At 47.1% G+C, this 12,926-nt stretch overlaps 1 protein-coding gene across 1 annotated transcript; it reads right to left on the bottom strand.

Annotated features, from left to right (window-relative positions):
- Positions 1-497: 497 nt before the first annotated feature.
- Positions 498-1,338, bottom strand: LOC125527519. The gene has a single exon (XM_048692030.1). It carries the CDS (start codon positions 1,310-1,312, stop codon positions 530-532), a length of 783 nt encoding a protein of 260 aa, XP_048547987.1. The 5' UTR covers positions 1,313-1,338; the 3' UTR covers positions 498-529.
- Positions 1,339-12,926: the final 11,588 nt, after the last annotated feature.

Raw genomic sequence — 12,926 nt, 5'->3', positions numbered from 1 at the left:
AATTGCTAAATCAACTGCTCCTCCAGAATGGCTGGTAATACCACTTAAGGGCGGATAGACTGTCCACCCAGTGCCGCTGCCCACTTCTACTAAGGCTGAGCTTAATAGGAGCAAGAGACTTGGTGGCAACAACCAGAATGATATATTATTTAATCGTGGAAATGCCATGTCAGGTGCACCTATCAGAATCGGAACAAACCAATTACCAAATCCACCTATCATCGCCGGCATAACCATAAAAAAGATCATTAAAAAAGCATGAGCCGTTATTAAAACATTATAAAGTTGATGATTCCCACCAAGAATTTGATCGCCGGGTCGGGCTAATTCCATACGAATCAGTACGGAGAAGCATGTGCCCATCACTCCTGCAATGGCACCGAAGATGAAATAGAGAGTCCCAATATCCTTGTGGTTAGTAGAGAAGAGCCATCGAACCATATTTGTCATTTTTGATTTGAGAAATGAAAACTTTCCTTATCAAAGAGGGGCCGGGGGGCTGGAAGATAAAAGAATCAGAATTACTGAGCTACCCCGCTCTTTTTTTTTCTAATTCCCTTCTAAGATCCTCCGACTTAAACAAGTCGAGAGCATGCTCGTGCTCAGCTCTTTCGAGACTTGCCTTGCTCTTGGGGATTTCTTCCCACCGGATCCTCTGTTCCACTTCCAGGCACCTCCTTGCGGAACTTTCCGCCTCAAGGAGATCCCGGTTGTGGGAAACAACATTTCGAAAGAAAACGGATCCTCCCTCATTCTCCCGCAGATCTTGATAAGATGCTTGGAGAACAGTGAAAGAATCAGTTGCGTGAATATGGTCCAGATAGGAACGAAGCGCTTCATCGACCAAGTAGGGCTCGATCAGTAGATAAGGCCCTACTCTTTGATAAAGCGCCACAAATTCCTGAATGACATCTTGTCGCATAGAAGAGAGCTTTTCTTCCATTAGGAAGAGCTTAAGCCGCCCAGGTATGTCTTCCAGGGGGGTATTGTGATTAAGCTCGTTCTGAATGAACGTAACCCATCCCGGATCCTGCTCGTAAAGACTCAGATAGAAGTTTAGCCCTGCTAAATGAGCTAGAGCCTGGGGGTCTTGAATCTCCAGCGGGAGAGTGATCAGAAAGGAGGAGCCGACGAAGCACGAACTAAAAAGATTGAAAATTGGTATTAGGCAGAATATAAAACGACAAAGGAATAAAAATATAAAAATCGAAAGTAATATCAAATTATATATTAAGGGAAACTTAATACATAAGAAAAAATAGAAAGTAGTAAAGCGGGTAGTGGAGAAGAGCCATCGAACCAGATTTTTCATTTTCTTTTCGTTTTGAAAACTTGACTTATCAGAGAGGGGCCAGGGGGCTGGAAGAGAAGAACTTGAATACTAAACACTGGAAGAGAAGAACCTTAATACTAAACCAAGTTTCGGGAACTTCTTGGTGACTTGATTGGTTCCCTTCCCCCAATTTGCAAAGGATGATTCCCGTGAAGGTGATCTCGATCACCATTCTATGATATTTCTGGATGCTTTTGAGAAGCTTTTCCTTTTACCTAATGCCGGCTACTGACAACTTACTTCATGCTATTACTAACACTTATGACTGAGCCGCACTTGCTTTCCAAAAGAAATTGAAACTATCATGCCTGAGACTAGCCAATAGAAGAAAGAGCCACAAGCAAGCCATAGCAGCATCCTTTTTCTTCGCTTTCTTCAACAATGCGAATCTACCTCACTCCTCATCATAACTCAAATACAAATTCGAGTTCCAAATTGATATTTCCTCACGTAAGCAATAAAATGTGAAACCAATATTCATCATGAAACTTCAGACACTGATGATTGTGAGGTTCTGGAAGAGAGACGACGTAGGCTGAAAAAAAGTAAACAGAAAACCACCCCTTAAACTCATTTGCTCAACATTCTTTCCACAGCAACTAGAAAAGTGGAGAAAATCCAATAAGGGGAGGTCCCGGTGAATACAAATCAATTGGAAACCTCACCCCGCATTCATGTCTCTAACAAGGTTGTCTAAGCTAAGCGGCCATGGACCCATGGACCCGGGGAATCTGAACCATTAGGTAGAGTTTCAGCTGAAAGAAAACCAGGTCAATCTTCCGATCGCGAGTCTTTACAAGCTTGAAACAACTTAAGCACAGGCGGGAGTCGCCCCTTTTAAAGTAAGTATTTATGCGGCGCTGAACTAACGAGCGGATACCTAACCTTCAAAGGAGAAGAAAAGACGGATGTATCTTTCATTCATATCGATCAGATGTGCTTTGCTCAGGACTCCCATTTTACCATTGCTTAAGCCATATTACATAAAGCATAGTGAGTGATACGCAATGCTGGTACCACCATGTTTTTTTCCTCACTCTGTGTAGCCACACTCGTTTGTCCATTTCTACTTATTATTTATGTGAAATAGTATCCGTTGGTTGTAGAAGCACTGGCGTTCAGGGATTGCAAAATCCATAATATCAAGAAGCGGTAGGAACCTGGCTAACTTCGATGCGGATAACGCGCTGTAGAAGAAAGTGGATCAACCAAAGTAGACCTTGATCGAAAGGCACCACAAGGCGAACCAATAGAGTGTGGTGTAAGCGGTGAAGCAGAATAGGAATTGGAACTGCTTGAACTAGAAAGGGCTTCCGCTACCGCGCTACCTCGGGAGCTCCGGAAACGGTATACTCGCTTCACTCATCTGTAATGGTATCCTTGAAAGCTAGCTAAAGTGGGTTCTAGACAAAGTTCTCCTAAGCAGGGCGGAAGGAAAAACAAGAGCAGTATAGCTCTACATTACGCTTCGGGGGCCTCGTCTTATTCACTCACCTTCTACTAATCGGACCGTGACAAAACAACCAGCCCAGCAATAGGCAAGGACTGGCTGAAATCCCTTTCCGGATCCAGTCTATCCGTATCTGCTGTCCCTTCCGCTTTCTGTGTTGATGGAGCTCGGTCAGATAGTTCCGGTATTGCGAAGGAGGGCAACGCATTGGGATCGTCCAATCCCTTCTGATCGGTTGTCATATTGAATTGCAAATTCTCGTACAGTAAGAGTTCCTTCGGTTTCCTACCTAGCACATTCTCTGTTGTCTACGCCAATATTTGACCTGCGAGTAGAGTGTGGCTGGCTACATACGGGGGAACTCAACCTACCTTTCGAAGGGTAGACCTTTACAGATGAGTGAAACGAGGATTTAGGTATATAAGGAGACGACCCGCCAAGCGAGCCAGCCTGATACCGACTTTCATTGATAGGCCATGAAACATAGAGAATGGGAACTTGTTCGCACGTACCTCGACCGCAGGTCTGAGAATGATGAGTGTGCTTTCGCCCACAGCTTCTGTTGCTTAACCGGCTCGTGGTGTTTATGGTCCTGACCCGGTACAGCCGCTAATTCGGCATTTGGTACTGTCACCATTTCTCGAAAGGGAAAAACATACTTAACAATTCGATTGGCAGGACCAAGGGATAGATCGATTGCAATATAAGTATCATACAAATAGAAATAGACATGAGTACATGAATAAGGAAACGCAAAAGACACAGAGTAGGGCTAGTCAGAAGCGTCAATGCAGACGCCAATGGGTAATCAGATCCATTCCACTCCACTTCTTCAGATAGCAGTCGATCCTGGATCGTCCTCGCTTCCAAACTAATCTTTACTCATGATTCAACAGTGCCATCAACAATGGCTAAAGTGAAAGACTTGATCAATTTATGCATAATGGGGGGAGGGAGAGTTCATTGAGATAACAACACTCCCCCTATGTCCATGCCTACACCTAAACTTGACAACAAATTGAGCGTGGTAGGGTGTGCACGGGTTCAAGCAACATTGCTCGAATCAATGATATTTAGCTCATGCCTTAACTCACGAAATCTTGCTTCATCCAAGGGCTTCGTGAAAATATCTGCAAGGTTGTCATGAGTGTTGACACAGTTGAGCTCGATCTCTCCTCGCCTAATGTGATCTCGGATGAAGTGATACGGAATCTCAATATGCTTCGTCTTGAAGTGTTGCACCGGGTTGAGAGAAATCTTGATGGCACTTTCATTGTCACACCAAAGAGGCACTTTGTCACAAGTGACACCGTAATCCTTTAACGTTTGCCTCATCCATAAGAGTTGTGCACAACAACTACCGGCCGCAACATACTCCGCTTCGGTGGACGAGAGAGACACACAACTTTGCTTTTTGGAAGACCAACTTACCAACGAGCAACCAAGGAATTGGCATCCTCCAGAAGTGGACTTCCTATCCACTTTGTCTCCCGCCCAATCGGAATCCGAGTACCCTACAAGCTTGAAGTTTGATCCTCTTGGGTACCATAAGCCAAAGTTTGGGGTATGAGCCAAATATCGAAAGATTTGTTTAACGGCCACATAGTGACTTTCCTTAGGTGCGGCTTGAAACCGTGCACAAATTCCCACACTCAACATGATGTCCGGTCTAGATGCACAAAGGTAAAGCAAGGATCTAATCATGGAACGGTATACCTTTTGATCCACCACTTTACCATTGGGATCTAGATCAAGTTGGCACTTGGTGGGCATTGGGGTGGAAGCCGGCTTGACGTCACTTAGCTTGAATCTCTTGAGCATGTCTTGAGTGTATTTGGATTGATTGATGAAGGTTCCTTCTCTTCTTTGCTTCACTTCGAACCCTAGAGAGAACTTCAACTCCCCCATGGAGGACATCTCGAACTTTGAGGTCATGAGAGCGGCAAATTCCTCATTGAAAGCTTTGTTAGGAGAACCAAAGATAATATCATCAACATATAATTGGCACACAAACAACTCCCCTTTGACCTTCTTAGTAAAAAGAGTGGGGTCGATTATCCCAACTTCAAACCCACGGTCTTGTAACAACTCGGTAAGGTGGTCATACCACGCACGTGGGGCTTGTTTAAGGCCATAGAGTGCCTTATCGAGTTGATACACATGATCGAGAAAGTAGGGATCCTCGAACCCGGGGGGTTGCTTGACGTACACCAATTCATTAATGGGACCATTAAGAAAAGCACTCTTCACATCCATTTGATGTAACTTAAAGTTATGATGATAAGCATATGCAATCAACATGCGAATGGATTCAAGACGAGCAACGGGAGCAAAGGTTTCACCGTAGTCGATACCCTCGACTTGGGAGTAGCCTTGTGCTACCAGACGAGCCTTGTTGCGAATGATAATCCCATGGGCATCTTGCTTGTTCTTGAATATCCACTTGGTTCCAATGACATTGTGGTTCCCCGTTGGCCTTGGCACCAATCTCCACACTTTGTTGCGCTCGAAGTTGTTGAGTTCTTCATGCATGGCATTGAGCCAATCCGGATCTTCGAGCGACTCATAGACCTTGTGAGGTTCCACACAAGAGACAAACGCGTGATGCTCACAATAATTTGCTAATTGTCTACGAGTGCTTACCCCCTTTCTTAAGCTTCCAAGCACATTCGTCATGAGATGATCCTTGGTGGAGAGCTTGGAAGCAACTTTGGCGGCACGACGCTCTAATTCCTCCTCGGTGGTGAGTTGAGGAGCGGTTACTTGATCATCTTGAGCGTCGTCATGAACTTGTTCTTGGTCTTGAACTTGCTCGGGGGAGAGAACTTGACCTTGAGCATCACTTGGTGTGTCAACACCGTCTTGAGTATGATCTTGCCCTAGGTCTTGTTCATGAGGTTGAGGGCCTTCACTTTGTTCTTTGGAAGCGTGTGGGCTTTGGGTTGGTGATGGCTCCACTTGAGAGGAGCATTGTCCTTCTCCTTCGGCCACAAGGGGTTCCTCAATGGGTAGGATGAAACCAACACCCATTCTTCTTATGGCTTGATGAGGAATTTCATCACCTACATCACAAGTGCCACTTTGCTCCACTTGGGAGCCGTTATTCTCATCAAACTCCACGTTACACGTCTCCTCAATAAGTCCCATGGATTTATTGAGGACACGGTAAGCATGAGAGTTTGTAGCATAACCAACAAATATGCCCTCATAAGCTCTAGCCTCAAATTTAGACAACCAAACACCTTTCTTGAGAATGAAACACTTACACTCGAATACCCGGAAGTACTTGAGGTTGGGCTTGTTACCGGTGAGTATCTCATAAGGAGTCTTGTTCAAACCCTTGCGGAGGTAGAGCCGATTTGATGCATGACACGCGGTGTTGATGGCTTCGGCCCAAAAGTTGTACGGAGACTTGAACTCCGCCATCATGGTCCTTGCCGCATCCATCAACGTCCGGTTCTTCCTCTCCGCAACACCGTTTTGTTGAGGGGTGTATGGTGCGGAATATTGATGCTTGATTCCCTCATCACTAAGAAATTCATCCAAGGTGTAGTTCTTGAACTCGGTGCCGTTGTCACTTCTTATTGTCAAGATCTTTGCATTGTGTTGACGTTGTGCTTCATTGGCAAAGTCAATGACGGTTTGTTGGGTCTCGCTCTTCCTCTTGAAGAAATACACCCACGTGTACCTTGAGTAGTCATCCACAATCACCAAGCAATACTTTCTACCTCCAAGACTATCGAAGGATGGAGGCCCAAAGAGATCCATGTGAAGGAGCTCCAAAGGCCTCTTTGAATAAATGATAGTCGTGGGAGGGTGAGCCTTCTCATGTAGCTTTCCTTCGATACAGGCACTGCAAGCACGATCTTTAGCAAAACTAACATTCGTTAGTCCACGGACATGGTCCCCCTTTAGGAGACTTTGCAAAGATCTCATATTGACATGGGCTAAACGGTGATGCCAAAGCCATCCCACATCAACTTTAGCCATTAGGCATGTCGCGGTCTTAGTGGGTCGCTCCGAAAAGTTAATCACATATAGACCGTTCTCGACATGTCCAACAAAGGCTACTTTAAGAGTCTTGCTCCACAAGAGGGCCACGGTATCGATATCAAAGAAAGTGGCAAAGCCCATGATTGCAAGTTGACGAACGGAAAGTAAATTGTATGTAAGGGACTCAACAAGCATGACCTTCTCGATCGTGAGATCATGAGAGATGACCACCTTGCCAAGTCCCAATACCTTAGAAGATGAGGCGTCACCCCACTCGACATTGGTGGGCATAGATGGAACCTTGTGCACGTCCACCACCAAGTCCTTGCTTCCGGTCATATGATTTGTAGCTCCGCTATCGAGCAACCATGATCCACCACCAGAAGCAAACACCTACAAGAGATCAATGCTTGGTTTTAGGTACCCATTTTGTAATGGGTCCTTTGATGTTAGTAACAAGGGTCTTAGGAACCCAAATAGACCATTCAATGTGCTCATGAAGAGAACCAACAAATTTGGCATAAACATGCCCATCACTAGCACGTCACAACACATAAGAAGGATTAAAATCGCCGGCTTTGTTGGGTGAGGTGACATTGCCCTTCTTGACTTTGTTCTTCTTCTTCTCCTCGGGGACACTCTCTCCCGCCCTCACAAAGGTTTGCATGAGGGGAGGAGGTCGTTTGGTCTTGTCATTCTTCTTCTTGTTTTTGGAGTCGGGGACGTACCCAACCCCTTCCTTCGCCACACCTCCCTTTTGGTTGATCAAGAGATCATTGAGGTTCTTCTTGCCTTGTATGCAAGTCGCAAGGCCTCTCTCAAGTTGCTCCTTCAACTTAGCATTTTCCTCAACAAGATGTATATGCTCACAACACGGGTTAGTAGCATTTGCATTATCAATTAAAACCATATGAGGAAAAGTTGCTTTCTCCTTAGTTAGCTTCACTTGGAGTTGATCATGAGACTCCTTGAGACTAGCGTGAATACCCTTCAAGGCTGTGTGGGCCTTGTCAAGTATATCAAACTCCTCTTTGAGTCTAGCAAGATCAACTCCGAGTTTGGCCTTCTCGGAATTTAGCACACGAGAAACAACAAGGGCATGATCATAATCTTTCTCTAACTTAGCATGATCACCGTTGTATGACTCCTCAAGAGCCAAACGAAGACCACACTCTTCCTCAAGAGCATTGGAAAGATCCGAAATCTCATCCGCATAGTCATGACTATGCCCTTCCATCTTTGAGATGGTGTCTTCGTGAGCCTCGATCATGTCATTGGCCTCACCAAGTTGTTCCAAGAGAGCAACAAAGTGCTTCTTGGATTTTCCCTTGAGTTTGCCCATAAAGGCCTCAAACTCGTTAGCCTCCACATTAGCTCCCTCAACTTCATTAATGCTCTCCGATGGGGAAGGATGATTAATGATGGTAGTTTTGATGTTGGAGGTTACCTTGTTGGTGGCTTTCGCCATGAGGCACTTGGCGTTGATGCTCTCGTTAGGTGAGTCGAAGAGAGACACTCGTGACGTTGTGGCAATGGCGACGGAGGCCATGGCAACCGACTCATCATCTTCATCATCGTCATCATCCTCATTGTACTCTTCTTGCACAACCAAGGCCTTGGGAGGATTCTTCTTGGTGAAGTTGTTCTTGTTGGGGAACGACTTGGCCTTGTCCTTTCAGATGAGTTTGCCACCATTGTCTTCCCTCTTCTCATACATGCATTCCGCAACGAAATGACTCACGTTGCCGCAATTGTAGCAAGTCCTTACACGTTGCTTGCCCCTCGTGCCACTCGAGGTGTTTTTGCTAAAGTTGTTCCTCGAGTTTTTCTTGCTCCAAAATTGCCTTGAAGCAAGTGCCATGTGTTCATGATATGCATACTTTGTATCTTCGGGGTTGCTCTCCTCCTCTTCCTCTTCTTCTTCTTCCACGGTGAGCTTGGCCTTCAAAGCAAGGTTAGGCTTCTTTCCCCGTTGAGAACGGAGCACCGCATTGTCGGCGGTCTTGTCCAAAATGTTCATGGCAACAAACTCATCCAACACCTCGCTTGAGGTCAAAGTGTGGAAGTCCGGTCTTTGGCGGATGACGGAGGACATGGCCTTGTGGTAGGGCATCATTGCCTTGAGGATTTTGCGCTTGATCCAATTGTCATCCGTGTCCTTGATCCCGTGATCTTGTAGTGAGACCGCGAGTTTGGTGACTCTCCGATAAAGCTCACGAGGTTCTTCATCTTCCTTCATTGCAAATTCATCGGCCTCATCTTGTACCACTTCATAGTTGGAGCGTTGAATGCTTGCGCTTCCCCGGTAGAGAGACACGACACAATGCCATGCATCTTTGGCCAAGGCGAAGGGACGAAGATGAGGTAGGTCTTCGGGTGGAATTGCATCTTGAATGATGAAGAGAGCATTCTCATTGAATTGATTGTCCACGGCTTCTCGAGGGGTGAAGTTGCTTGGATCATGTGGGTAGAAACCTTCTTCAATGATTCTCCAAAGGTTAGTGTTCACATGATTTAAATGACGTTTAAAGCGGTAAACCCAAGAATCAAAATCCTCATTTTTCACAATCTTAGGAGGAGGACCGGCATGATTCAAATGAGTAGAAGGAACCGGTCCACCATACACAAGTGGTGGTTCCACATGGGCAAAGATGCCGGTGCCATTCTTGCCACTAGAAGAAGGAGCCTTTTCACTACTAGCTTCCCCCTTGTCGGGGATAGCATCCGACACCTTGTTGGTGGGATCCCCCACTTTCAACGGTGCGGTGGATAGTTTAAGCCCCTCAAGAAATTTAGTAAACATGCTTTCAACTTTGGTCGTCATGGAGGTTTTCAATGTCTCCAAGGCTACATTGAACTCCTCACGAGAGACCGAAGTTCCCCCATCGCCCGTAGACGAGATAGGATTCACACCGGAGTGTTCCTCCGCTCCGTCTACGGTATCAACCATACTCTTTGGACGGTAAAGTCCTTAATAAAGAGATGAGGCTCTGATACCAATTGAAAGGATCGATATGGTTGACTAGAGGGGGGGGGGGGGGGAATAGGCAACTACCAATTTTTAGCTTTTCTTTACCAAATTAAACTTTGCATCAAAGTAGGTTGTCTAGATGTGCAACTAGGTGAACAACCTATATGATGCAACAGCAACAAGCACACAAGCAAGCAAGGGAACAAACACTAAAGAGGTTGCACAAGTAAAGGTAAGAGATAACCAAGAGTGGATCCGGTGAAGACGAGGATGTGTTACCGAAGTTCCTTCCTTTTGAGGGGAAGTACGTCTCCGTTGGAGCGGTGTGGAGGCACAATGCTCCCCAAGAAGCCACTAGGGCCACTGTATTCTCCTCACGCCCTCACACAATGCGAGATGCCGTGATTCCACTATTGGTGCCCTTGAAGGCGGCGACCGAACCTTTACAAACAAGGTTGGGGCAAACTCCACAACTTAATCGGAGGCTCCCAACAAGACCACGAAGCTTCACCATAATGGAATATGGCTCCGAGGTGACCTCAACCGTCTAGGGTGCTCAAACACCCAAGAGTAACAAGATCCGCTAAGGATGAGTGGGGGAATCAAAAATCTCACGGTGGAAGTGTAGATCGGGGCCTTCTCAACCACTCCCGAGCAAATCAACAAGTTTGGTTGGCTAGGGAGTGAGATCGGGCGAAAATGGAGCTTGGAGCAATAATGGAGCTTTAATGGTGGAAGAGGTAGGTCAAAGGGGGGAAGAAGACACCCTTTTATAGTGGGGGGAACAATCCAACCGTTACCCCCCACTCAGCCCCGCAGAGAGCGGTACTACCGCGGGGGCAGGGTGGTACTACCGCTCATAAGCGGTACTACCGCTCCCCCTCAGCGGTACTGCCGCGCAAGAAGAGAAGGGGCTGGGGCTGGGACCCAGAGCGGTACTACCGCGGAGGCAGGGAGGTACTACCGCTCACAAGCAGCACTACCGCCACTACTACCGCAGCTAGTACCGTAAAACCCGACACGAGAAAATGCGCACTCGAGTCGAGGCGGTAGGAGCACGGAGCCACAACGGTACTGCGGCTGAGGCCAACCAGCGGTACTACCGCTCCGAGGAGCGGTACTACCGCTTACTGAGCTTCATCCGTACTACCGCTATACTACAGCTAGTGCCGTAAAACCCGACACGAGAAAATGCGCACTCGAGTCGAGGCGGTAGGAGCACGGAGCCGCAACGGTACTGCAGCTGAGGCCATAAAGCGGTACTACCGCTCCGAGGAGCGGTACTGCCGCTTAGTGAGCCTCAGCGGTACTACCGCTGTGGCCCGCGGTACTACCGCTGGGTCCAGGAAAAGACACAAAGGGGAGAAAAGAGAAGCTCCAGAGAGACGGAAAGAAACGGTGGGTGTGAGAAGAACGTGTACGTGTTGATTCCACCCAAACCATACCGAAGCAGATCCCCTCTTGATAGTACGGTGACTACTACGAAACTTAGTCCACCAACAAAGTCACAAAGGAAGCTACACCGTCTTGAGTAGAGCGCCGAGGGGAAATAATCGTTTCGTGCCGAAGGATGAATATCTGAAAGAACTCAAAGCACCCGATTAGTCCGCAAATGCATTGTCATCAATCACCAAAACACCGTAGGGATAAATATGCCCTTACAATCTCCCCTTTTTGGTGGATTGATGACAATACGGGATTTGCACAGAAAAGAGTAATGACATAGAATGCAAGAGAACCCACGCCTCTAAAAAATAGACAGGCTCCCCCTAGATGTTGTGCACACTAGATAAGTGCTTTGGACTGCACGGCACACATACTAGGATCACGGCTCCCCCTATATTTTAGAGACCAACAACCTAAGCAAGATGTATGAGAACAACATATATGATAGGATAAGCATGCAAGCTATAAGATACCGAGGTGCATAACACATAGATAAGATAACAAAGGTAGCATATGTCTTACACCATATGTCTGGAACTTAGGTCTCATAAGCACAAAACCAAACAAAACCAACAACGAGAAAGCAAACGAACGACACAAAGACACACTCGCAAACACAAATCCCTAAACTCTCTCCCCCTTTGGCATCGAGACACCAAAAAGGGCAGAGAGGGACACTACGACTCCAGGTGATGGGCGAGGAAGGTCCTGAACATCACATCTCTGCATCTTCATCGTGGGTTGAAAAGTGCTCGGCATCGGAGTCGGTCCAGTGACAGTTCTGATGAATCCAGTCCTCCTCTTCAGTGATCTGTCCCTCAGACCCACTGACAACTGTGGCTCCCAACTGATGCATGATCTCCTTGTGGCGCGTCCTGGCATTCTTCTCCGCCACATGAGTCATGTACTGACCATGGGACTCCATGCAGAAGAGCTTCTTCATCTTGCGCTTGAGCTTCTGGGCCCAAGATGGTTCTGCACTGGAGTGGCTAATGTCCTCATCGTGGGCATCAGGAGAAGCCTCACCCTCAGTTCCCATGGCAGCAGCAGCAGCAGACGGGCCCCCCGTGGCAGCAGTAGCAGAAGGACCCCCTGTGTGAGGCGCTGACCAGTTGTCCTTCTTCCTCAGACGCTTGATCTCATGTGACACCAACTCTCCAGTTTCTAGCAGCATTCTGGGATAAGTCTGTGCCCAGGCCCTCTCAATGAGCCTCATGATGAAGGGACCATAGATAGGACACTTGCGCTCAGACACGACAGATACAAGTTCAGACCACATGACATGAGAGATATCCAGGCTCTCTCCAGTGTTTGCTTCCTTCTCATGCTGACAGAAAAGGAGCATGTCCACGAGGTAGGAGTGAACCTGATCCAGATTCCCAATGCGAGGGAAGAGAGTCTCACGGAATATGCGATGAAGAATGTCCAGATACGGACACAGCTCGTAGGTCTTCTTCTCAGTGACAGGGTGAACCTTCACAGTGCAGTAGGGCCAAAGGGCTTGCTTGTGGGTGGAAGTAACATGGCGGTGAGGACGGAAACCGACAGGAGTCTCAAGCCCGTTATCCACCACATCAAGTAACTCCATGAACGCCCGCCACTTGACAGAAAGCCGCTTGCCATTGGTCATCCAAGTCAGAGTCCTGTCGCTATCTGTTCCAAGATGGACGGTGGCATAGAATTGAGCCAACAAATCCGCATCGAAATCCTTGTTGAACTGCATGATCCTGAGA

This window comes from Triticum urartu, unplaced genomic scaffold, assembly GCF_003073215.2.
Source record: "Triticum urartu cultivar G1812 unplaced genomic scaffold, Tu2.1 TuUngrouped_contig_4193, whole genome shotgun sequence".
Classification (NCBI taxonomy): domain Eukaryota; kingdom Viridiplantae; phylum Streptophyta; class Magnoliopsida; order Poales; family Poaceae; genus Triticum; species Triticum urartu.
Note: the sequence above shows the minus strand (reverse complement) of the source record. Positions and strands in the feature narration are given on the sequence as shown.

Excerpts from the sequence above, each read along its gene's own strand:
- LOC125527519 (XM_048692030.1), bottom strand. The coding sequence starts at position 1,312 with ATGAAAAATCTGGTTCGATGGCTCTTCTCCACTACCCGCTTTACTACT.